Source organism: Manis pentadactyla, chromosome 6 (genome assembly GCF_030020395.1).
Source record: "Manis pentadactyla isolate mManPen7 chromosome 6, mManPen7.hap1, whole genome shotgun sequence".
Classification (NCBI taxonomy): domain Eukaryota; kingdom Metazoa; phylum Chordata; class Mammalia; order Pholidota; family Manidae; genus Manis; species Manis pentadactyla.
The window spans coordinates 62,892,745-62,917,857 of record NC_080024.1 but is presented as its reverse complement, the minus strand read 5'-3'; the positions used below and the strand labels follow the sequence as shown (position 1 = coordinate 62,917,857).

The 25,113-nt window shown below is 36.4% G+C and overlaps 1 protein-coding gene across 5 annotated transcripts in view; it reads left to right on the top strand.

Annotated features, from left to right (window-relative positions):
* The window catches only part of MAP3K20 (mitogen-activated protein kinase kinase kinase 20), a 201,551-nt gene that overhangs the window by 140,238 nt on the left and 36,200 nt on the right, over positions 1–25,113 (top strand). For 4 of the 5 annotated variants that reach the window (XR_008998261.1, XM_036876928.2, XM_036876926.2 and 1 more), the window contains 3 exons: positions 2,086–2,160; positions 7,023–7,129; positions 14,483–14,618. Coding sequence is in view for 4 of the 5 variants with exons in the window: in XM_036876928.2 (XP_036732823.2) it covers positions 2,086–2,160; positions 7,023–7,129; positions 14,483–14,618 (318 nt within the window). In the remaining variant the exon portion in view is untranslated. Of the gene's footprint in view, positions 1–2,085; positions 2,161–7,022; positions 7,130–14,482; positions 14,619–18,146; positions 23,232–25,113 lie in introns of those variants that run through there. The other variant, XM_057503904.1, reaches the window with a different exon arrangement.

The following is a 25,113-nucleotide window of genomic DNA, read 5'->3' as shown; positions in this document are numbered from 1 at the left end:
TATGTAATCAATATTTTAGGGTTTTTTAAAAAATATTTCTTAATGTACCAAAGTAATCTCCTACATAAAGTGTCTGAGTCTAGATTTAACTGATATTTGACCATATCTCAGATAAATTAAAATAATCGTGTCTCCTCTTATAATGTCTCAGATGTGGTATCTAAAAAGTTTGTCAATAAGAAAAGATGATAGAAAAGACCAGCATCCATATTCATCCAGTTCACATTTCAGTTCTTGGAAAAATGTGAGATAAAGTTATATACAAAATGTAACCCTTTTTGGAAACTATTTTTCATTACGCATGGAGGACATTCAGTTGCATAATTGCAGTCGCTGTCAGTTTTTATTAGTTGCCACAACCATATTTTTAAAAATAAACACCTGATTTTTCTTTTGACCTTCATCAAAAGGTTTCTAGTTCACATTACAGTAAGATATAATATAGTTTACTACATCTTGCTCTATTCTATAAAACACAAAACTATAAAGTTAAATTCTTAGCATATTCTCTAACTTGTTTTGTATTTTTGTTTTTCTTAATTTTAAGGTTTTATTTCTTTTGGTTGATTTTAATTTTATCTGTGTTTCCAAATACAGATCGTCTGTTTCCTGCCAAGGCAGCTGTTTTTCTAGTTTTACACATAGCCTCTCCCAAATCCAACTTAGTTTTAAGGGTTTTATTTGCAAAGCTTCTTTGGCAAACAATACTGTAGAATAAATCTTAGTACTTCTTGATACAGTGGTTCTCAACTCTGTCATACCCAGTGCCCTTTTTATAACAACTGTCTAAAGGCTCCTTCTACTTCCCTCACATGGAATTTGGAGGATGTACAACTTAACTGTACACAACATATTGGAAGTCAACATAATGCTCTAACCATAATATAAAGAAGAAATCAATGAAATGTGTATCACTGTGTACAGGTGCTCAGGTATGACCATGGTGGAGAGGATAATGGGACAATTTTAGATGCTTGCTTCTAAGGACAAATAGAATTGAACAGCTACAAATGCAGAGTAGAGTTGGGTTGTGTTAATGATTCCAGTACCATGAGCAACAAACTCTGTTGTAGGTGACATTTTCCAAAAATCAGAGTAAGGTTATAAATAATGCAAAATCAACCTGCCCTTGATTTATTTTATTGTTTAAAAGTTCAGTGCATTTCAAAACTGTTCAAAAAATACTTTTATTTATTTATAAATCAGAGTTAGATTCCAAGCTCAGAAAATTGTAAAGCTCAGTGTTTGCTTATTTTACTTACATGAATGCACACGGGGCATTTGAAGTTTGGTAGAATACAAGAGAGTTCTTAATTAGGGCTTTACAATATATTGAAGGATATCTAGCATTCTTGACCTGCTCCAGGTGCAAATCTCCATTTTAAAATAAACAAAAATGCCTGCATAGATTTCTAGACAGCTTGGGGGATTAAGTGTTCTGTGAGAACCACTACTGTAGAATGTTAGAACAGGACTCATCCTCACATTATGATCTTTGACATGTGTCAAATCCTTACAGTGTATGGGTTTGACCAGAACTAAGCCATAATGAGTCATACATTCAGAACATCTTATTTACCAATGAGAAAATGCACACTTCTTTAAAATTATCTCTGTGATCATCTGTGCTGAAGATGTTCTCAGAGCTGTATACCTCCTGCCAAAGCTGAACTGGTTTCCTAGTTGCCTGGCCTGTTTGCATATCATAATAGCCTATAAAAGTGCAGTGATAGATTTGTTGTTTTGGAATTTAGTGCTTAAGTTCCAACTTGCCCCTCTTCTATTGTAGTTTCTTTTATACTTGGTTCTGTATTTTGTTGCCTTTGTTGTGCTGAACCTGATTTATCCGTCCACTGTGATTCCTCTTTAGAGGAAAAGTGTGTCTTTATTATGATCATTGTTAGATATTATGAATCTAAATATAAATTCTCACCTGTCATATATTAATCCATGGAGGCTTTAAATTTCATGTCTTGTTTATGCTCTTAAATTAACTCTTCTATGGCTTTTCGGTTAGTATTTGTTTACCTTAATGAGAAAAATCCACGTTTTACTTTGGGCTGGTTTTTCCTTTCTGTCTTGTAGAGATTAACCATTCCCAGCAGTTGCCCCAGAAGTTTTGCTGAACTGTTGCACCAGTGTTGGGAAGCTGACGCCAAGGTATGTGTGTGTATATATATGTGCTGCTGTTGTTATTATTCAGAATTCTGAGATTTCATTTGTTTATTTGGCTTTGAGTTTTTTTAAAGGGTTAATAAAACTCATTACAGAATGAGGCTGGATTGAATGTTTGTTCCTGTGAGCCCCAGACTGAGTGCTAAGGCTTTCTGTTGACACCTGCTTGTCTTCACACCTGCTTGTCTTCATCCCTAGAAATTCATTATTGGCTTGTTCTTCCAGTACTCTGGCATTCTTGATTCATTAAAGAGAATTTTGTTCCTCTGTTTTTAATCTTTTTTCATTAACTACTATATGTTATGTTATAAAAATTGCCAGCACACAGTGCTTATTATATGCCAGGCACTATTACAAGCACTTTATATATATTAACTCATTTATTCCTCAGAATATCTCTGTGAAATAATTACTGTTATTATCCTCATCTTACAGATGAAGAATCAAGCCACAGGGAGGTTAAGTAAAGAGCTCAAGGTCATGGAGCTCGTAAGTGACAGGGCTGGAGAATGAATCCAAGCAGGTTGATACACATCCCTGTTCTTAACCACTACACCATGTTGCCTTTCTAACCAAAGACCAGGCAAAAAGTAGAGCACTTGTAGACAATCTTGGTATGTACTCCCTGTCCAGTTGCAGGAATGTTTTTTAAGATACCACGATAGAGTTAGGAAAATTCCAAAATTTAGGCTTTCCTGTGGTTATCACATTCAAACATGAATGACCTATTTTCTTTCCCTGCAAAGATCATTTTAAAAGACTTTTATGTACATATGAAAGTATTTATAAATAAGATGATAGGCAAGTCTTAAATTTGCTTCAAAGTAAAGTGAGTGGAAATGGATGACAGTATAGATTAAACAAGATAGGCCATGATAATTTTTGAAACTGAGTAATAGGTATATATGGAAGTTCATTATATTGTTCTCTCTATTTTTGTGTGTGTTTGTAATTTCCCATATTAAAAAGTTAAAAAATAGAAAAAGATCCTCAAAGATTAAACATTAAAGTAAAAGAGATGCACTCAAGAAAAGAACTAAAATTTTATAGTTCAAATTTGTCCAGTTTCTCATGGAAACACACATTACAAACTGACCTTTCAAGTAGAGATCTAGGAAGAAAGACTTAAGAATGGAATTTCTTCCTTAATTTAAACCCAGTTCCAATTTGACACCCAAGAGGAATGAATAATGATGACATATAGTCTGTTCTTCTACAATATATTTCTTTAGTGGACTAATTCATTAATGTTTGGTGGGTATGGGAGCTGTGTTAATATAGCACAGAGATCACATTAAAGCATGCACAGTGTTCTGCAGCACTTTGTTCCACACACCAAGAGAGAACAGCTCAGCACCAAGTGCAGCGGTGCATACAAGAGTGCGGCCAGGAGCACGGCCAGGGACACTGTCTCCAAGGCCCTGTGCTCCACGCGATCCCTGCAGGCTGGCACCAGTGCTGTGATTGGAAGCTGGCTGCTGGTTCTCTCCGGCCTTGTACATTCCATTTTTGCCCTAATAACCAGCAGCCTTTGCTTTTACTCCTATTATCAAACTACCTTCACCCTTTTTTACAGGAAAGTTCTTATATATACTTAGTATTTTTTAATTAAACAATTTAACATTTTTTAACTATGTCAGTATTTCTATTTAGGATTATTATTGTTGTTAGTAATCTGTGACAAAATTGCATAAGTTTTGAATGGTCTGCCCTACCCCTGTTTAGGTCCTCTCATTTTAGTGTGTGATTTTGCAGAATATGGGGATTTTCAAGCCTTAGGAGAAATGCCTGCATTTTTGACTAATCTAATAGAGACTGTAAGTGGCTATTTGCTAGTTTGCTCCAGGACATTTATTTTATACTGTTAGAATGGTATCATACTATCCTTCCTACCAATTACTTGTTCATTGTGGTATATGTAGTAATTTTAGCAGTACTTTTCTCTCTGATACTTAAATAGAAATTTCATCTGAATTTATTTGCATTTTATTAGGTTAATACAACTAGAGCTCTAGAATTGTAATTATATTTCAGTATGCAAAGCAGATTTTTAATTTCCTAATTGGAAACTCTTTACTATATTAATTAAAATTCTAAGATATACATTTATGGTGTAATAATTAAATGGTAATGTAAGCACTTCACACAACAAGGACATTGAGTGTTGAGCCATGAAGTTGGCATGTCTTTAACATGTAGTAAGTTGACCTTCCTTTAGGACCAGAGGAATCTTGTGTTCTAGCCTGGAAAAGTATAAAGAATGCTAAAGATTGATTTTTATTTCCTAAATTCATGGCATTTTATTCTAATACAACTAAACTAATACCTGCTCCCTGTATTTGATTTGATTATACATCCAGCCAGAGCCCACATTTCTAACTCCTGCTGCTGATCTCCCCCAGATGCCCCTTTCACACCTTCAGTCCCGGAAGTGCTGTCCTCTTGTCTTTTCTCCCTGATCACGTCATCATCAGGCCTTCCTCGGTTATTCTGCTCACCCCAGCCAGCCCTTGGTACTGCTTTCCTTAAACCACAGTCTGGGCTACTGCCCTACCTTGCGCCTTTGTATTTTTTTTAAATATCTTTCCTTTCTAAATGGATGGCAGCTCTATGAGGAAATAGAGCTAGTTTTTATATGTTTCCCATAGCACCTTACATAAATTTAGTAAGTAGATGCCCAATTTTTTGTGAACTAACATAGCTAGACCAAGGTTTATTTCCTGAGAGGCACATTTTAGTCCTCTGGCTGGAAGTATGTAGCAGTTCTACCAGAATTTTGTACCAGGCCTGTGCACATATGTAGAGCAATAATTAGTTTAAAATTTTTCTTCTTTTTTTTTTCAGTCCTTAGGCTTTAGAGTATTATTAACATAGATTAAAATATTCAGGTCACCTATAGAAATATGTTCTTTTGCAATGAGGAAGGGGCAATGTATACAAGAGACATCTGGTAATAGGTAAATACCAAGTCATTCCAATGACTTCCACCAAGTGATCAAAATATTTTATTGAGGCAAAGAAGAAAGTAAAGGCGGGTATTGGTTCAGGTTCTAAAATGATATTTCTAAATAAGGAAAAAATAGTAGTTAAAGCCCTGAGTTTAATAGGAGGTAATATCTTAACCTCATAAAACATTTTGAAGTATTTAAAAGCATAGTCCCTGGTTTCTGGGTGATACTGAGCAATTCATACTTTTATGAGACTGATTTTCCTCATCTATAAAATGAAGATAACAAAAATAATGTTGTAGATGCTTAATAAATGGTCCTAATTGTGACTTTGAGTAAGCAAAGTCTACGTGATACCTAAAAGGAACGTAAGCCCCTTCAGAGGAAGTTTCTAGACCAAATATATTCTGTAACCAAAATATACATAGAACATTATTACCACAGAATTACATTGTTACTGCCTTTTGAATGTTCACTTTGATAGATTCCATCTGAGAGCATATTCTACCTATAAAATTGACATTTTTCTAGGAATATTGTCATCCAGTTACAAAAGAGTTTCACCTTATTTCAAGAATGATTAAATATAGGAAAAATATTATTCTTCAAAAATTCATTAGCTCTTCCTGCTGCTTTTCCATGCAAAAAGAAAATCATATATTTATGATATAATTAACTTCCTGTGCAAACAATTAAGGCGTTTTTCCTTTTGCAACCTAACATATGGTGGGAGAAATTAAAATCAGAACAGTTAAAAGAAGACAGAGTATTTTTAAATTTCCTACTTAGGCATTTTCCTCTTTCCTTATTAGAAAGCTTAAAGTACATCAGCAACATTTAGCTACTTATGCCCTCTTCTTAAAATACACACACACCCTTAAAAGAATACAATAAAGGCAAAATACAGAGTAAATGTGCCAGTTTTACATCCCTCAGAAATGGAAAAATTGCCTTTGTTAATGTAGGAAGCACTCAAATCCTAGGAGCAAGCCACCCTCGACATTGCTCCTTCCTGTTTTTGTGCTCCTAAATTAAAATGCTTATTTTAATTGCTGCAACTGTAATTTGTTCAGAAATGGTATAATTATGGGGCATGATGAGAGAACATGCATCATTTTTTTATTATCTTTTTCCATTTTTGTTTTAACCTTTTGTTTCAACCATGGCTAGAGTCTAAAGAGACAGACTTGTGTAGTTACTAGTAGCTAAAGAAATACCCCTGACCACTGCTCTTCCAGTTTCTAGCAAACAGGACCTTAAGAGTTTCCCAGCACCAAAGCTAGTTACAATGCGGAGTAAATATTGAGAACAATGAAGTTATGATGACTTAAGATTGGGGAATTTTTCTCTGAGCAATTGGTTTAGGAAATTTTATTAGTTCTGATAGATTGATATATTTTTGACTATTTTATTATAAAATTTTACTATAAAACATTTTGTAGTAAAAAAAATTTCAAACATGTGGAAAATTTGAGAGAATTTGACATGGCACACTGGTATACCTACCACCCAGAAGCTACCATTAACTTTTACCATATTTGCTTAGTCACATAAATATTTTAAAGAATTTAACGTTTTCCTTTTAGGAGTCCTTAGACATACCCAAAAACAAGAATCAGTACTTCCCTTATCTGGTGGAAAACTCTATTATTATTTATCGTTAGGCCACATGATAGAAAAACGACATGTAAGTCTATTCTTATGACTAACTGGCTGAAAATAAGGAATGTGGTTCCCTAAACTATGCAGCCTCATGGTTGTAAATTAACTATGTCAGGACATCACATCGTATTTCATTTTGTTAAGACAAGTTAAGCTTATTATTACACTTGTAGATTATTTCTTGAAGATCTACTTTCTTAAGTCCCAATGAGTGATTACTAATTTTGTCTTCTTCAGAAACGGCCATCTTTCAAGCAGATCATTTCAATTCTGGAGTCCATGTCAAATGACACTAACCTTCCTGACCAATGTAACTCGTTCCTGCACCACAAGGCGGAGTGGCGGTAGGTAAATCTCTCACCAGAGTCACAGCCTCTGGCCCTAAAGGGCCATCACGAGCTTCAGCAAAGAAGAGAACCAGAGAACTTGATGACAGTTCTGATAGCTTAGAAATTGGGGCTTTTTATTTTTTTAGTTTTTGTGTTAAAAATGTTTGGAGACCTAATAATCCTCCATTTCATATGTAACAACAAAGAAAGTACCTCCAATCTTGTTGCCTTATCATATGTCTTAAGTATTTGTACAGAATATTGAAATCTTATCTTCTGAAACAAAAGATAGTTACCAGACATTTTTCTGTACTATACACACCGTGTTAGGCAGCTTTGGCTTCTATTCAGTGAGAAATAAAAATATAGTTTGTCTGGAAATTTGCAGAGTACTCTGTTGATGAAGGAGGTAGGCTGACTATAAAAACACTTTTAAAAGAAAACTTTTGATGTTATAAATCCTCTTAAGTTTTGTCAACTGTAAAACAAAAAACAGTAATGAGAGAATTGTATTGTGTGAGTGGAAGAAGGCAGCCCAGGATGAGACATTTGAGCTAGGTCACATGATACGTGAATATAAATAGCGCGGTCAGAGCCCACATTATTCCTCCCTGACTCAGCAGAGATTTAAGTAACTTACCTCTGCTCCTGACAGCCGTGGCAGTAACATGATGCCTTACGCCACCTGCTGATGCCGAATGAACACTGCATGCACTTTTAAAATGACGGAGTTGTTTACTCCTATTATTAGATGTGTCTTTGGACTTTGCGTTTCATTGGTGTTTCACAATAACCTTATTTATTTTATTTATTTTTGAAATCTCTAGGACCAGTGAGTTAAGTGAATTTTTATTTAGGGATATAAAAGTAGTACTGTCCGCTGGAGTCTAGATGTGAGATGTGAGGGACTTTGTTCTGGGCTGAAATAATTAACAGAACAAAACATGTAAGTAATACTTGTTTACTACAGTAAGTGGTCAGTGGAGATCTAATCAGATCACTCCAGTTTTAAATCCCTAGAAGGGACTCCCAGTACTCTAGGACAAAGGCCAAAATATCTAACAAGGCTCCTGAAACCCTCTGTGCTCTGGCCTCAGCAGCCTCATCTCAGGAGCATCATTCTGCCCCTTAATTTCTGGGTTGATCCCTCAACAGGTACATATTCCTCCCTCATCCAGTGTACTTGCAAATGCAGTTTTTTTTTAAAACTCATCCCATTTCAGCAGCACACTACCCCTGGCTCCCACTTCCAAAGTGGCTCCCATTTTTTATTCAGCTAGTAGCTAAATAGCATGTCTTCAAGGAAGCATTTCCTGACCCCAGATCAGATGAGGTCTCCCTTTATGTGTCCTGAGAGCATCTCTTTTACAGTCTTTGCTGCTATGGAATTAAAAAGGAATTTTTCAGTTTGTTATTTAATGCATGTCTCATTAGCTAAAATGTAAGAAAGTCAGATAACCTGTTTTGTTTATCACTGTACAGCATCTAGAAGGTACCTTGAACACACCAATTGATCAATAAATATTTGGGGAAGGAAATACCATGGTGGTATTAATGCTGCAATACGTAACAATTTTACACAAGAGAATATAGACATGGAAGCTAATTTGTTTGCTGTAACAAATGTGCTTATATTCATTCATTCAGATATTCATTGAACCTCTACTGGGGCAAGGTGCCCTTCAGGTATTGGGCTATGGTGATGAGCAGAACAGTCCCAGTGCACATGGAATATCCAGTAGTGAACTACTAGACGTAATTGTAAAAATAACTATTTCATTACTATTTTGATAAATATTATGACAGAGAAATACTGGAGTCAAAGAGTGTCCAACCCAAAAATCTAATCTAAAGACATAACAGAAGGATTCCCTGAAGAAATGCTGTTTGATCTCTTTTCCTAAAGCTTAGCTTAGTAGGATTTTAGTACTACTAGATTAATACCCTTGAGATAGGGAGTCTTTAAAGTATGCCAACAAAATCAGAAAACAGGAAGAAAGCTGGTAAGTTTTCTATATAAAAATGTAAAACCTTTCTATGGCCAAAAGTAATATCCATCATAAATTCCCAAAACAAATACCATTCTGTAATAAGTATTTTTTTCCTTCTATGGTAGGTCAGCAGTTCTAAAAGTTTTTGGTTTTAGGACTCTGTTACAGTCTGAAAAGTTACTGAGGACTCCAAAGAGCTTTTTTAAATGAGTCACATCTGTCAGTATTCACCACATTCAAAATTAGAACTGACAAAAAGTTTAAATATGTATTTATTGATTTAAAAAGCAATAATAAATCCTGCTTCTGGATTCAGCCTACGGCGTTATTACATGTCATGAAGCCTCTGGAAATGTCTGTATACTTGTGAGAGAATAAGAGTAGGAAAGACAAATCTCTTACTGTTATTCTAAAAACCAGTTTTACCCTCACATCCTTTGAGCAGCTCTTGTGGGCCCCCACATCACACTTTGAAAACCACCATGAGAGACGGAGTTACTGTCTTCAAATAGTATTTTAATGAAAATGTCATACTACAGGACATGAAAGGGCATTTCACAGAAGGAGAAATCACATGGCCAATAAACCCAAGAAAAAGATCCAATCTCATTTGGCAATCAAATAAATAGAAGGGAAAATAATTCATTTATTGGGTTGGCAAAATTTAAATTATTAAATACCTGAAATTATAAACTTTCTCACACATTTGCTGGTGGGAAAATACTACCTTTCTAGAGGACAATTTGGCAATATAGACCTGACTCTACTGCTACCACTTTATTCCAAAGAAAATAAATGGAACGGTTGTGCAAGAATGTGTGGACATTTGTTTATCAAAGCATCATTTATAATTATAAAACTGGAAAGCTCATAAAGTGCAATAAAAGGAGGGTTTTTTGTGCTTTTTATGGCCTTAAATATTATGATATCTCCATATACAGAGTAGTACGGAGCCATTCGTGATAATACAGATCTGCTAAGTGATTTAAAAATAGAGGCCACAGTCCAGTATGTTTAGAATGATTCTACTTTTTATAAAATAAACATATTTATATGTATATTTATGTGTACATAGAGAAAAGTATCAAAAGTTCATTGTTATCATTGGGTAATGAGATTATTGGAGAGTGTGTTCTAGTTTATCTTTATTTCTACAATAAGCCTGGATTAATTGAATAATTAATTTTCTAAATGCTTCAAGATGAAAAGATGAGGGGAATAAAATTAGTAATATGTTAATGTATTTTCGTAAAAGGCAAACAGTTGCCTAGGGGGCTTACTTATTGGCTGTCTTTCAGGAACTAGTTAATCCTGAGAGCTGAAGAGAGAATATTTATCTTTGTCTGGACCTCTAAACCACAGTTTGAAATGCCACAGAGCTGTTTTAACTGAACTTGGCAAGTGGTTAAAAACATGGGGAATAGTAAAAATATTAATTGGAGTGACAGTAATTGACACAGCTATTATTTATTACATTCTAACCAGATGCTTGTGCTTTGTTTTTTTATTATCTTTTTAAATCCACATTGCGACCCTAACTTATATCACAGATGCAAAACCCAAAGCCTGCACAGGTTAGGTAACCTGCCCAAGACCATCCTGCCTGCATGGGACAGACACAGCCCTGGAACCCAGGTGGTCTGAGCCCACAGGCCTGCTGTGGCTCATGCTGTGTGGAGCTGCTCCTGGACTTGGGGCCAGTACTATGCCATCCATTCATTAGCATGCAGTGTTCACTTGACTCAATTCCTTTTTTAGCTAAGAGAAATATTACGGAAAATGATTGGTTTCAATTATCATTAAGGCAAAACAACTATCCCACTCAATATGCAGGTGCTGAAAACAGTTTCCTGTTTTGTCAGATCATGTAGCTATTCAAAGGACAACACATTCAGACTCCTCCTCTCTTTCCCTGACTTGTGTCTGGTGCTGGAAACCATGTGACTAGGGTCCAAAGTGTGTGTAGGAAGTTAGAGTCACATTGAAATCTGATTCCAGTCCTGCTCTCATGTTTCTGGCAAATGTGTGTTTTCTGGTAGAGCTTCTTCTATTTATAGACCAGATGGAATATCTAGTTTTAGAAAATAAATGATTATTCTGAAAATTCTTTTTAAAACTACATTATTATAAACCACATCCTTTGACCAATAAATGATAGGAAAGAAATCTAGTGTCAGACATTTCCTCATTCAACACATCTCCAGCCTGTTTCTCCTCCTATTATTAGCAATAATGGCAGTGAGCATTAAGAAGAGAAAATGATATGTGATCTGTTGGTCACATATTCAGTTCTCACTGCTTTATGTGATTGTCTGCAGACTTGTGATCTGTAGTGAGGGAGCTATGTAGTGCTATGATGGGGCAGTCAGGTCTGGGTCTCTTGGGAGAACCCTCATTGTGTTCTGTAGTGATCAAAATGCTCTCATAAAGGCAAACCTTAAAAACAAAAAAACAAAAAATTTAATCATTGCGAACTTGAATATTAACACAAAGTGTTCGATATAATATATAACACAAAATTTAATATATGTTTATTATATAATAATATATAGCTGTTTTGCAAACTGACCTTTTATTTCAAAGGAAGTTTTGAATAAAGAAAATCACAGTTCATTGGCTGTTTTTGACATCTGGAAAATAGATACTAGTGAAGTCAAACTTAGTTGGATTTGGCTTAAGGGAAAAATCATAATTTTCATCAAACTAAACGCACCATAGTTTTAGAACAAGAGAGTTACATTAGGGCATCAACAGATGTGTTTGATATAAAACAATGAATTAACAAAAGCAGAGGGAACGGCAAGGGGAGCGGCTGTCTTAATGCTGCCCTCTGTATTTGGGTTGTATCTCCTGCGTATGAACCTCCCACGCGACCATCAAGTCCCCGGGAGCCTAGGGGGCCAGTGCTGGGAAGCTGGGCCTGAGCGCACAGATTGAGCAGCATGCTTCCCCCATCACTGCCTGTTTGTCGCAGCTCTCAGCTATCTGAACTGTTGACACGTTTCCCAGAGGGCTCAAAATCACAGCGGGCAACCAGAATTGAAACTTAAGATGAATCCTTGGCTCAAGTTGCAAGTGAAATTGAATGTGTTGGCCATTTGTCATGATCAAAAAAAGCCACCAGTGAGATAAGTCTCGCTGGCAGGAGGGCTGGGACTGACTTGGCAGCAGCATTGCCTAAACGAAAGCCAGGCCCCTGCCATCTCGCTGCAGAGGGTGCCCGGCTCTGCTGCCTCCTGCCCTCGGACCCTCCCAGTTCTGAAGACGCTTGTGTATTAATTCGTCTGTTACAAAAGCTTAAACTAAGTATTTTCCACACTGATTTTCTTCCTCAATCATCCATTTGAAAAATAGTAACATTTACGCCCACTTGTAGATGGGCATAGTATTTTTTATCAGAAATATCAGGGCTAAAATTTCCATTTTATGATACAGTCAGTTCTGCAAGTCACAGATAGCTGATTTGGTGCCTTTCTTTAGGGTCTATAGTATGACTTAGATTGTTTTGTAATTTTAAAATGGTGCCAAAGAAAGAGATGGAGTGTGGCAGCAGAGGCTTCCAGAGTACCTCCCTCGCTCTGAGGTACTTTTTAGACAACCAGGCAAGTAAAGTGTTGGGCCCAAATCCAGACCCACACCAATAGCTGTGCCTTGAGTGGGGTTTTGCCAGTTACTACCCAGAACCTTTTGATTTTCATTCATTTACTTCCATCTGCAGTATTGGAATAACTATCCATTTATTCTGATTTTTCCTGGAAATAAAAAGGCAGTTTTTGGCTACTTATATTCACTAACTTAGATCTGAGGGCTTCTGCTTCCATAGTCAGGGTCTCAGCCAGGCTGATGCAGCCAGTAATGGGGGTTTGTCTCAGTGGCACCTGGAAGCAACTGTTGGCAGCACTCAGCAGCTAGTCCACAATGGGCAGATATCGCCATGCCCGCGCTTCCGCCTCCTGCTCTCCCCAGGCTCTCCCCTCCTCTACTCCCCTTCTGTCCTCCTCTCCCTCCAGTCCTCCCTCCCTCCCTCTCTCTTTCTCTCATTACTGTTGGTTCCCTCACAGACCCTTCAGACACTTAAGGGAAAGAACTTCCAGCTCTCAGAGCATAAATGTGGATTTAAACATTGTGACAGCCCTGAAGGAGAAAGAGAATTACACTGAGCCGTGTTACCAGTTTCAGTTTCCATAAAGGACAGGTTTTTATAACTGGATGTATTGTTCCAGGTGGTGGGCTTGGAGACTAAGGCCTATAGAGACTAAGGAAGGAAATGTCTTTTAAAATTATTAGAGTTAAAAAGAACCTTAGAGCTTATCTGGCCCAGAATTTCCTATACTTCCTGATTATAAAAATCGCCTGGGTGTGTTCTATGAAATATGAAAAATTCCTAGGCCCCCACCCAGCTCAACTGAATCACGAGTTCTGAGGAAGGGTCCCTAGGAATCTGTGCTTTGTTGTGGGGCTCTTTTTTCTTTTTATCAAGCTACAAAGTAATTGTTAGGATCAGGCAATTTGGGGAGCACTGATGTTAGATAAGCACCACCCCTTAAAACTGAGGAATCTGAGTCAATCGATTGCTTGAGTAACTCAGCCAAAAATAGGCTAACATGAATTTACTAATGATGTGCTCATTATCACCTAAGCTGAATATCATTTTCTCATCTCTCTCTGTATACGTGATTAGTACCTGTTTCTTGATGCTATTAGGAGAATAAGATGAGATAATATATAATAGAGCTTTGTAAACTCTAAAGAGCTAGATAAATGTAAGCATTTATTAAGTGGCTAACCCAGGACACCAGCTGCATAGCTTAGACTCCACCCCAGTAGTTCTTCAATGCTTTGTTGAAGTATTTTGAGCTTATTTTTCCAAACTAGAATAGACAAAAAGGATCAGACTTGTGGTTACCAGAGGCAGGGTGGGGAATAGGGGAGACAGGAGAAAGGTAATCAAAAAGTACAAACTTCCAGTTGCAAGATAAATAAATACTAGGGATGTGATGAATAGCACAGTGACTATAGTTAACACTGCTATATATATATATATATATATATATATATATATACACACACACACATATGAATTATATATATTAAGAGAATAAATCTTAAAGATTTTTTTTTATTGTAGCTATAGGAGGTGGTGGATGCTAGGTAAACTCATAATAGTGATCATTTCACAGTACGTGTGAGTTAAACTGTTAGGCTCTACACCTTAAGCTTATAGTGATGTATGTCAATTATATATCAGTAAAACTAGGAAAAAGTTAATGAAAGACAAGTTTTAGCCTTTTACATTGGTTAAGCATTTCTGATGGACCCACTAAGTGTTTAATGATTCTTGTGAGAGTTGGGACTTCAACCAGTTATCCCTGTGCAGGTGTGAAATTGAAGCAACTCTTGAGAGGCTGAAGAAACTAGAACGGGATCTCAGCTTTAAAGAGCAGGAGCTCAAAGAACGAGAAAGACGTCTGAAGATGTGGGAGCAAAAGTTGACAGAGCAGTCCAACATCCCAGTGAGTGCTCCCCACAGGGTCACCCCTCCCCACACCGGGAAGACAGAGCTGAGCATGGCAGCATGGCGCCGCCCTCCTTCCCACCCACTGCCACCTCCTCACTGCCTGCCTTATGCCTGCATATTAAGGGGCCTGGATTTATACTCAAGTAGAGCTCATATCTAATTTCAAATAACAAAATGCTGGAAATATAAGAGAAACATGCTATTTCTGGCTCTTTCCTAAAGAACTGTTACTTTCAGTGTGTTTGTGTATTCAAATTACAAAAATGAATCCAGTGTATTTTCACACCATCTGTTAGATCCCTGGAACATGTGCCTAAATGCTGGTGATCTTTATAGTCCATCATAATGATTGATAAGTGTAACACAAAGGCAGCTAGCTGTCTAAAAAGTCTTTGATGTGTCAGAACTTAACCAAGTTTTTCTTCTAAAAGAGAGCTAACTTAATAACATGTAAATGATAAGCATTAATAATCCTTATTCAGCGTTATCATTGTGGTAGCAAAAGATTGGCAGAAGACCTCTCCTGGGACAAGCTTCTAAAATTTACTACACCTAGAAAATATCTTGGTTTTTTTCCAAGTCTTGTATTTAGGGGAGGAAAAAAATTCTCTTTAAAGATTTCACTATTTATACACTTACCTTGAGCTTGTGATACATTAAAATCTGATCAAATTTCATCATTCTTCCCTATTTGAAATGATTTGTCATTTTGAGAATTAAGTATAAATTTATCATTGTTTTTCCAGGGGTTTTAGTGGGTAATATTTGTCAACTTTAAAAAGTCACCAAAATAATGGGAATATTAAAAGTATACTTTGTTATATATTTTAAATTCATTGTTATAGCCGCTACAGCAGGTATATTCCAAAAAAGAGAAAATATGCCCTTCACTTTGCGGTCTTCAGAAAGCTTATCTATTTTTAGAAGCCTTACTCTCCATTAAGCATCCAGTGCCCAATTATAAAATATTTTCCAGTGTCTAGAGAATAAAGTAGATTGCCTTGTTTTCCAATTTATGTGGAGAGGCAGCCTGATAGCCAAAAAAGGGAAAATCAGTGAAGTTAAATGTTTATTATCCTATTTGACTTCTTCAAAAATGACTTTGGTTATCCAGGAAACCGCAAAATAAGAACTGAATTTCTGTATGTAAGACTATTATGGAACATTTAAAAAGTAGGCCATTTTCTAAGTTCAGTGGATTTAACTTGGCTCTCAAGAAAGCAGTTGAGGAAGTGGCCTGTTCTGGTTGAATTGCCCCCAGCAGGCGGTCTCAGAAAGCATTACCCTAAGCATCTGCGAAGAAGCACTGCTTCTCCCGGAGCTGCTGAGAAGCAACACTACGGCAGTCTTCTGAAGTCTAAAAATTGTGGGTTGTTTTTATAAGTACATTGAAATCTTAAGCTAAAAGCACTGCATGGCTTGACTCTTTCTAAGTGTAGCATTGTAAGAAACAACTTTAAACTACCCATTAGAGTATGCTTTAGAACCTTTCTTTCGTTTATTGGCATGAGTTTTGCTAAGAAATCATGGGCTGCCTTGCACATGTTATTGCTTTTAGTAATATAGTTGTGTAATAAATAATGAAACAGTACGAGTGCTCAGTAGGCTGTATGCTTGTGTTTTAACTCCAAAAAACTTCTGTGAAGGACCTGCTCTGAGGGCTACTATCTAACAATGGACAGCATGAACCATGATCTTAAAGATTTTCTTCCTTTTTTTACTTATGAGGGCTGTTTTCTTTCTTTACAGTACTTGCTTTTAATGTCTCACCTACTTAGAGCTGTTATTTCTGAAGGAAAGAAAGTTTGTGCTCAAGTATTTTATAAGTTGATGTTTTCTTTTATCCTCACATCAGTTTCTAGTTGACTTTAAATGAGGTTTCTAAGAGAAAGATAAAATAAAACTTTTTAAAAGGAAGTCAGTCTTCTGGAGGCTTAGGTTTTCTGCATATTTTCTGCATGTAGCCTTATCTCAATTATAAAAGTGTAACATTTATGTAATTTCATCAAAAATTGTATTATTTAATTTATTTCAAGGAAGGACACTATTTTCTTTCCTGAAATTAAAATATTAAAGATATTTGGGAAGACGAAGTCATCATACATAAATATATACAATGTCTGTTTTTTAATTATTATAGCTTTCTTTTAAAAATAAAAGCTTGAGACATTTGTGGAGATCTTAGCATAATGTTAGGAAAAACCCAACAAATAATAAAATAAGCAACAAAGAATTTTTCCTAAGAGTATCTAACAACTGAAAACAAGTTTGAGAAGCTGAGAAATTTGACTACAAGCAAAATAATATCCTGTTTCTAGTGTTAAAAGGTCTAAAGCAATTTTTTTCTTCCATATAAGTGGTCCTTTTTGCTGAAGTGTGTGTGAAGTTCTTACTGAATAGCAAGTCCAGAAGTCTTTTCCTTACAGAATAAGATATTTTTTTAAAACTCAGCCCCAACTTCAATTTAAAAGTTAGGATATTAGCCCTAAAAGTAACTTCACACCCAAAATGTAAAGCTCATCCCAGAATCCTATTATTTGTCCGTTGTTTATCATAAATTTACCCATATTTAAACTATACCAAAAATATAAACCTTAATTTTCTTGTTTCTCAAAAGAAGAGGCAGGAACACTTTTCAGATGCTAACAGTTTTACTCCTACAATGACTATGACCAACATTTATGGGAATAGATTGGCTGTTTGGAATAGTCACAGAAGGTAGAAAATAAATGTCTGTATTCACTGTGAGAAGGAGAATTCCGCAAACAAAATTCTACTAAAGAAGAAACCTTATATAGTAGGGAGTAGAGAAAAAGGTAACAATCTAAGTTAATACTCATTTCCTTTCCTCCCAACATGTATTTACATACTTGTTTGTAACTTAAATGTTAGAGACAGAATCTAGAATTTGTTCACAAGTGAATTACTTCATAAATGGAATAACTAGTGTTGTATCTGGCTGTATGGAAACAAGTGAATTCTAGCTTCATTTTTACTTTATAGGCAGATAGTAACCAGATAAAAGTAGTTCATGACCCAGAACTTCCTAGAACTGTATTGACCACTGAACAGTTTTCACGCTTCCCCTAAACTTTTCTTCTCTGGTATAAGGTTTCTTGATTTTTGCTTCAGATTTAACCTCTACTTAATATAATATAATAGTTAACTAAATGTTTCTGTGTGAAAGTGAAATTGGGAAAAATTAAGAGAAATCCTAAAAGCTGTTTTATTTTACGCAACATGAGGACTTAAAACTTGCAACTTCCTTCCCATTTGTAATTTGGCTTGCTATGGTGCTTTGCAAACTTTTGGTTGTGCTTTACTCTGTCATTTATAAATTATGGCAAATACACAGGAGCCAAACCTGCCTTTAAATAAATACTCACAGAATTCCCTACATTCACTGGTTTCACTAATCCTTTGCCTTCCATGCAACACCCACTAATTTTGTAGTATCTGTTTCCTTTTTTTAAATTGTTCCTAATTTCTCTTTTTACTTCTGTCCTTTCTTCCCTTATGATAGCTTCTCTTGCCTCTTGCTGCAAGAATGTCTGAGGAGTCTTACTTTGAATCTAAGACAGAGGAGTCAAACAGTGCAGAGATGTCATGTCAGATCACAGCAGCAAGTAACGGGGAGGGCCATGGCATGAACCAAAGTCTGCAGGCCATGATGCTGATGGGCTTTGGGGATATCTTCTCAATGAACAAAGCAGGAGCTGTGCTGCATACTGGGATGCAGATAAACATGCAAGCCAAGCAGAATTCTTCCAAAACCACCTCTAAGAGAAGGGGGAAGAAGGTCAACATGGCCCTGGGGTTCAGTGATTTTGACTTGTCAGAAGGTGACGATGATGATGACGGTGAGGAGGAGGATAATGACGTGGATAATAGTGAATGAAAGCAGAAAGCCAAGTAATAAAATTGAAAATCTTCGGAAAAACAAAAGAAACTTGTTATCTCTGTACAAAAACTAGTAGAGAAGTAGAAAACCAAGCACTGTATTTTGAGGTCACTCGCACTTACATGGCAGTCATTTCTTTATCAAGTGTACTTTCGATTTGGTCTTCCTTACAGAAAAGTGGGGGAAATATTAAACCAAAAATATATATTTAATGAATCAGCAAATGTGGTGCCTGATTATAGAAATCTGTGATTCTATATACAATATCGTATTTTTTAACTAATGACATTCTAGCTTTTTTTTAAGTAATATAGTTTATATGTGATTTGATTTGATTTCATTTATTCAGTTGCTTAAGAAAACTTACATTTTGAACAAATACTCTTGACTTCTAATTCTTTAACATTTGATTTTCTTGCAGCACACTACATACTTTTTCTTATGGCAATACACTATACTGTCAGAAATAATTGATAGTGACTGCAAAATCAAGTAATAAAACCACTGACATGAAAGGAGATAACAGATACTTCTTCAGAAATAACTAAATGCCAAGAATTTTCAGTACTTAATAGCACAACTACTCAAAGTAAAACATGAGAGATGTGCTCAATAGTGCATTTGAAGGAGAAACACTCTCATTTGAAACCAACAGAAGTTGCAGCTTTTCATACCTGAAAGATGCTTAACAACAACATACTGTCATCTAAAGCTTCACTTATACTTCCTTCAGAGAGAAAGATAGAATCTTAAGAGGGTACTTCCAGGCAGCGTGAGTGTTAACGCCAGCCTGCTCTGCCCTTCCAGTAAGTGTATGTGTGTGTGTTTGTGGTCCGGGAGGGCATGATAATCCTGTTCTAAACATGTATTGGCATTTTGAAGAGGGAACTCAATTTTAGAAAAGGAATAGCAGAGATAATAAGTTATCCTCACTTAGGCAGAAGTGAAGGATGAAGGGTCCTTTTTCTATCAAATCTAGCCTTCCAGAGTTGTCTTTTTTTTTTAACCCTGATTCAGCTATGCTGGTGGGAAAAAGAAGAAAATATAAGTGCTGCTCTGAAAACCTAGCTAGCCAGACATATATTCTCTGAACGTTATCACGTATCTGTCATGCTCATTTAAACTATAAAACACTGTTTAAAAAAATTTTTTTTGCAGTTACAGTTTTATACACACACACATAGAAAAGCAAAAGAGCAAAGACTATTTTTCAGCCTAAATTAGAAACCAGTGCCATTTATTTGACTATTAAATTATTTTCAGTGGTTCCTGTTATGGAAGATTTAAGAAAAGATATCATAGATATTATCTAATACTATTTCCCAGTATATTCAATCACAAGAAGTCTCCTAGAATTTGAAGCATAACATGCTTCTAATCCCCATTAAGAGCTGGAAAATACCACAAAATGAGCAGTAAGCTGTGCCAGCATTATTTGGAGAAAAATAACAAAATGTTCTGAGTGTGAAATATAGAAAACTCTATGTACATGGTGATAATTCAAAACTGCTATGCAATCTTGGGCAAATTACTTAGCCTCTGTGTGTCTGTTCATTTTTAACGTGGGAATGATAATCTTACTCAAAGGATTATTGTGAGGATTCAGTGAAATCTACCTGTACAGCACTTAACACAGCACCAGGTCCATGGCAAGTGGTAGGGTCATGTCATATAACATTAATTATGCCAGTGAAAGGATACTGAAAAATAAGTGGCTCCAGTCACCTTCTGGAAAACTGAGCTGTCAATTTCAAGTGATAGATACTGAGTAGTATGAAATGAAAGTTAAAGTAAATAGTTTTCAAGAAAGATAAAGAGCACATTCTTAGAATACAAAGTATTTAAGCAGACAGATTTAACCTGCTATTCTTTGAAGACCATGCATCAGTGCCTAGGTTTGTCTAGTCTGAGGTATTTGCAGGCCCAGCTACCACACGTAAACTAAGGAAACACAGAAGGAATAGGTCAGACCTTCCCTAGAAGTGGGGTTCCCCACATACCCAATCTGACAGATTTCCTATGCCAATGCAGACATAAACAGATACATGCACACCGCAATACAGGGCTGGTGACAAACAGGTTCAGACATAAATAGGCATCCTGTCTGTTCTCAGACATGGAGAAGTACTTACTCCCCAATTCAAGGCACATGGGGGTATCTTGTGGATTTTGAAGTGTGGTTAGGAAAGACCAAACCAATAAGAGAATCTCTGTGAGCTGATTTTGGGATTTGTGCACTTTATGTAAGAATGTAAACATTGGCTCTCATTTAAGAATAATCAACAATAAATTTAGAACATATAAAATGAATGAATCTGACATTTTTCTTAATTTACATGTAAATCTATTATGCTTATACATAAAGTTTTGGGGTATTAATAAAAGCAGCTAAACAGGGCCAGAAGAAACTCAATGCCCAGACCTAGGCTTACCATTATTAACTAGACAGTATCACTCTAATCTCTACCACTGCTGTTTCCTCACCAGTATTCCAGAAATGGTCATAGCTTAATACGCCACCATCAAGAAACAGCAGGGATTTAGCATACAGCAGAATTAATAACCTCAGTGATAAACCTGAAATTGTTCTCGTCCTAGAATTGTACTATAGGTAATTACCATATGACACTATTTTACTTTCTGTTAGACACTAACTAATCAGTGTCTCTCTAGGGTTTTGAACATACCTAAAATCTGAATCATATAAACAAAATTTTAAAGTGGTCTTACTCTATCTGTAAAGATTATTTAGAAGACTTTAAACTCTATTATTAGTTTTATTACTTTAAAAATGTTAAATTTTTTTATACATATGCAGAATTTCTGATGACAGTGTTAACTGTGCAGCTTTTAATCACTTTTCAGATCAGTTTTTGAAATGGCAAACTTATTGGTAGTGGATTTATTTCCAATTACCCGACTTATAAAACTGTGTTTTTATAAAGACAAGAGTTAAACACTGAGAAATCCAACAATTTAAAATGAGAATTGAAACTTTAAATTGTCATAGTAATTTTCAGAGCTATACAACTGAAAATATAGCTACTCTTTCATCTTTTTTTCTTTACTCATAAAGTTGGTCATGTGGAATTTGATGACACCCTACCACTGGTTCTCAACTGTGGCTGTCCAGTCACCTGATAGTGTTTGGGAGCAGCGGGGCAGGTTTTTGGGTGCCACAGGAACTGGAGGTGTAATACATAGTGTCAAGACAGGGTGTTCCAATGTCAAAAATGGTAACATCCTGCATGCCAGGAACAGCCCCATCCAAAAAAGAATGCCATCCACAATAGCAATAGTGTTGTCCCTCCCCCACTGAGAAACTTGCTAAACCTGGCAGTTTTAGTTAGATTCCCACATCAAGTTTTTTTCCCCAAATGAAATTACCCAAGTCAAAATATACATTTCCAGATTACAACTACACCCAACCTGAACATTATGAAACTCTCCTGTTATACTCAGTACACAATAAACAAAAAAGAAAAACACCTCTGAGGTAGTTATACTTCTGTGAAGTAGCTGTGTTTAGTTTAAAAGGACTCTTTTCCTAACAGTCTTTTTTTTTTTTTAAGCAAAATCACAGTAAAATTTTAATATTTTACATAAATAACCAGTGGGAAGAGGTTGAAGGCACATCGTACACTTGGCTGGGATGCCCTGGAAATGTCGAGGGCTGGTTTTTAGCCAGTGGTTTTTAACATGCAATAGACTCGTTAGACTTAACTCCAGCTGAGGTATTCAGACTTCACCCCCAAGGAAGTGGGGGTGAGGGAAAGATTTGGTAGAGCTCCAGAATGACCTCTCAGGCACTATAATATATGTAACTTTCTCAGAGTTTTCATTGGAGTGGTAAGACTTTCATGAAAGATAATATAAAACTTACTCTGGGTTAAATACTGATTTTTTTAATTTTTGATACACTGGACTTGTTGGCAGCCTTTTCACACTTGCAGTCTTGCCATGCCACGTTTATGATAGAGCACAATTTCTATGTGATCAGGCACCTTTTGCTGCTTTTGAGTGTGACTATTTTCCTGTTTAGATTGCCAGAGAGAAGAATCTGTTCTATTCCTTTGAGTATAACATAGCCTGATAGCTCTGGACGCAGCATTTCCATGATGAAAACTGAGTGGCTACCAGGAAATCTGAAGGACTAGCCACGTTTCCTCAGGTTCCAACTTAGTTTGCACTCTCTTGCCTGTGCGGGGCTTTCTGGCATTTGACTGTTTACTTCAAAACTAGAGTTTCAAGCAACTACATTAATTATTTTATATCATGTGCAGAATAGTATATCTTTTAATGGCAGATACAGTGCACTGCACAAATTGCTTTTGCACTCTCTTAAACATTTTGTACTAAATAATAGAAAATATTTATATCCTTTGAGTGTGAGCTTTGACTAGATGGCATTATCACTTTATTGTTTTTTTAACAAAAGCTTTTTCTCAGTTATTCTATTGCAGTATTATTCTGAGCAAATCTTATACCAAATATGTTGTATAATGTTTGTATGGAAGATTAAATTGTACTCTTGTGTGGTAAGACTACTCAGTTACTGACTTCACGGTTGGAGTTTGATATTCCAGCACAAAGTCCACGATGTATTCAGAAATCCGAGTTGGTGTCATACATTTCATTTTGATGTGAACTTTTCTTTGCTTTCCTTTGTTTTAAGACTCCATTTTGCAATAAACGTTTTGACATTAATTCCTTTGTTGCGTGTGGCTGTGTATATCAGATCTTTGTTAGGTTGGATTCCCAAAATCCTTTGAAGGAATCGCTGTCATATGCATGCACGTGAGTGTGAGCTTTTCACTCCTAAAATCGGTTGGAGTGTAAATAATGGATTTGTAAAGTGATGGGATAGTCATGAGGGATTTGTTTTTATCCTCAAAGAAAGAAATGCTTAGAACTCACTCTACAACAGATTTACTGGTATGTTAACAAGGTATAGAAAACATAAAGGAAATGGTAAGCCACTGTGTGGCTGGACATCATTAACTCTTTCCCATCTTGCCAAATTCAACCTGTCTTGAAGCAGTCCCTAGCTCCAGCCTTCTTCTCAGCGATCTTCGCAGGCACCCTGCAAGGGTGCTGCTGGGCGCATCACACTGACTTCCGTGCCCTTCCCGTGGTGCCATCTTCATGAGCCATCCCAGAGCCCAGGGTGCCCCTACCCTCCTTTTGACATTAAAACCAAAGATGTTGGTTTTGACTAGTTTCATTTACAACCCTTATTCTATTCAAGAAATACTCATCAATTTTGTTTAGCACAATATTTGGGAACTGTATAAAAATCAAAACACTACACATTCCCGCACTCCCTATAAAAGCCAACCTTGATGCAGGGAAATACTTCTGTAACTCACTCTGCTGGTTCTTGAGCTAATCAGAAAAGTTCCTTATTTTACATTTGTTTTCATAATGGAGAAAGGGAAGAACATGTATCTACAGCTATATTCAGCTGCCCAATGAAGAAATAAAACTTGCCGTGTATTTTCTTTGATCCAGTTCAGTCTTAGATTATAGTCTTCAAGTCATTTTCCTTTCTACAATATTGAAGCAGGTGAGTGCATGCGATGATTCCTGCATAACATCAAGTATCTCAGAGGAGGAAAGGGGCAATCCTGAGGGCCTCGGAGCACGTAGGGGTCGCAGAGCATATACAGAACAGGAGCAATTTATGCCCTTGCAATTTATCTATAATCTCTACACATTCATAGTTACTGTAACCAGTAGATTTTTTTTTTAAATTCTGGTTGGCCCCCTAGAGATTTTAAGCATTGCCAGAGAGAGGTGAAGCATTTTAAGTCTTTGCCCTTTATCCTCTGCCATGCACACACTGCCTCTGGTGCTCAGGCTGACGTGCCATGCCCGCCCCTCCCCCCATCCCCCCCACCACTGCCAGCGCTCTGCCTTGGTGCTGCCCTTCGCCTGGAATCCCTTCTCTTTCCTTGCCTGCATTACCCAGCTCAAGCTACCTTGCCTTCCATTCCCCCATTTTAGTCTATGAAACCGTCCCTTTTCCCTGGTATACCCCTACACATTGAACTCTATGCCAGAGAATTTAGCATTTAGTAAATGCACCCTTCAGTTTTATTCATTCAACAAAATTGTGCAACAAAAATCTACCAGGTATTGTATGCAAAGCACTCAGCTAGGCACTGAATAAAGCAAGATGAAGACGGCCTTGAACTCCTCCATGTATAATCCATATCTGTTTCACCCCCACTTAAATTAAAAGCTCCTTCCAGGGAAGGACATGCGTTTCCAAGCAGTTTCAAGAATGTGACAAAATACTTGCAAATTAGAAGGATTAACTCACCCACCCTCTACTTTTTATACTAATAGTAAAAGCAACTAAATTCAACTTCTCTTTTTTAAACTCACTCCCAAAAAGCGATTATTTGTATCAGGTTGAATGACACTTTACTGTGTTATCTCACAAGCAATCCAACCATTTTGGCAAGTTACATTAGTTAAAGCTAATGACTATAGCAAAGTCTTGATCAAGTCACAGAACACACCAGATTTTCTCATATTATGTACGCATTTATCATTTAGTCTATGGCCATGGAGCATATATGGC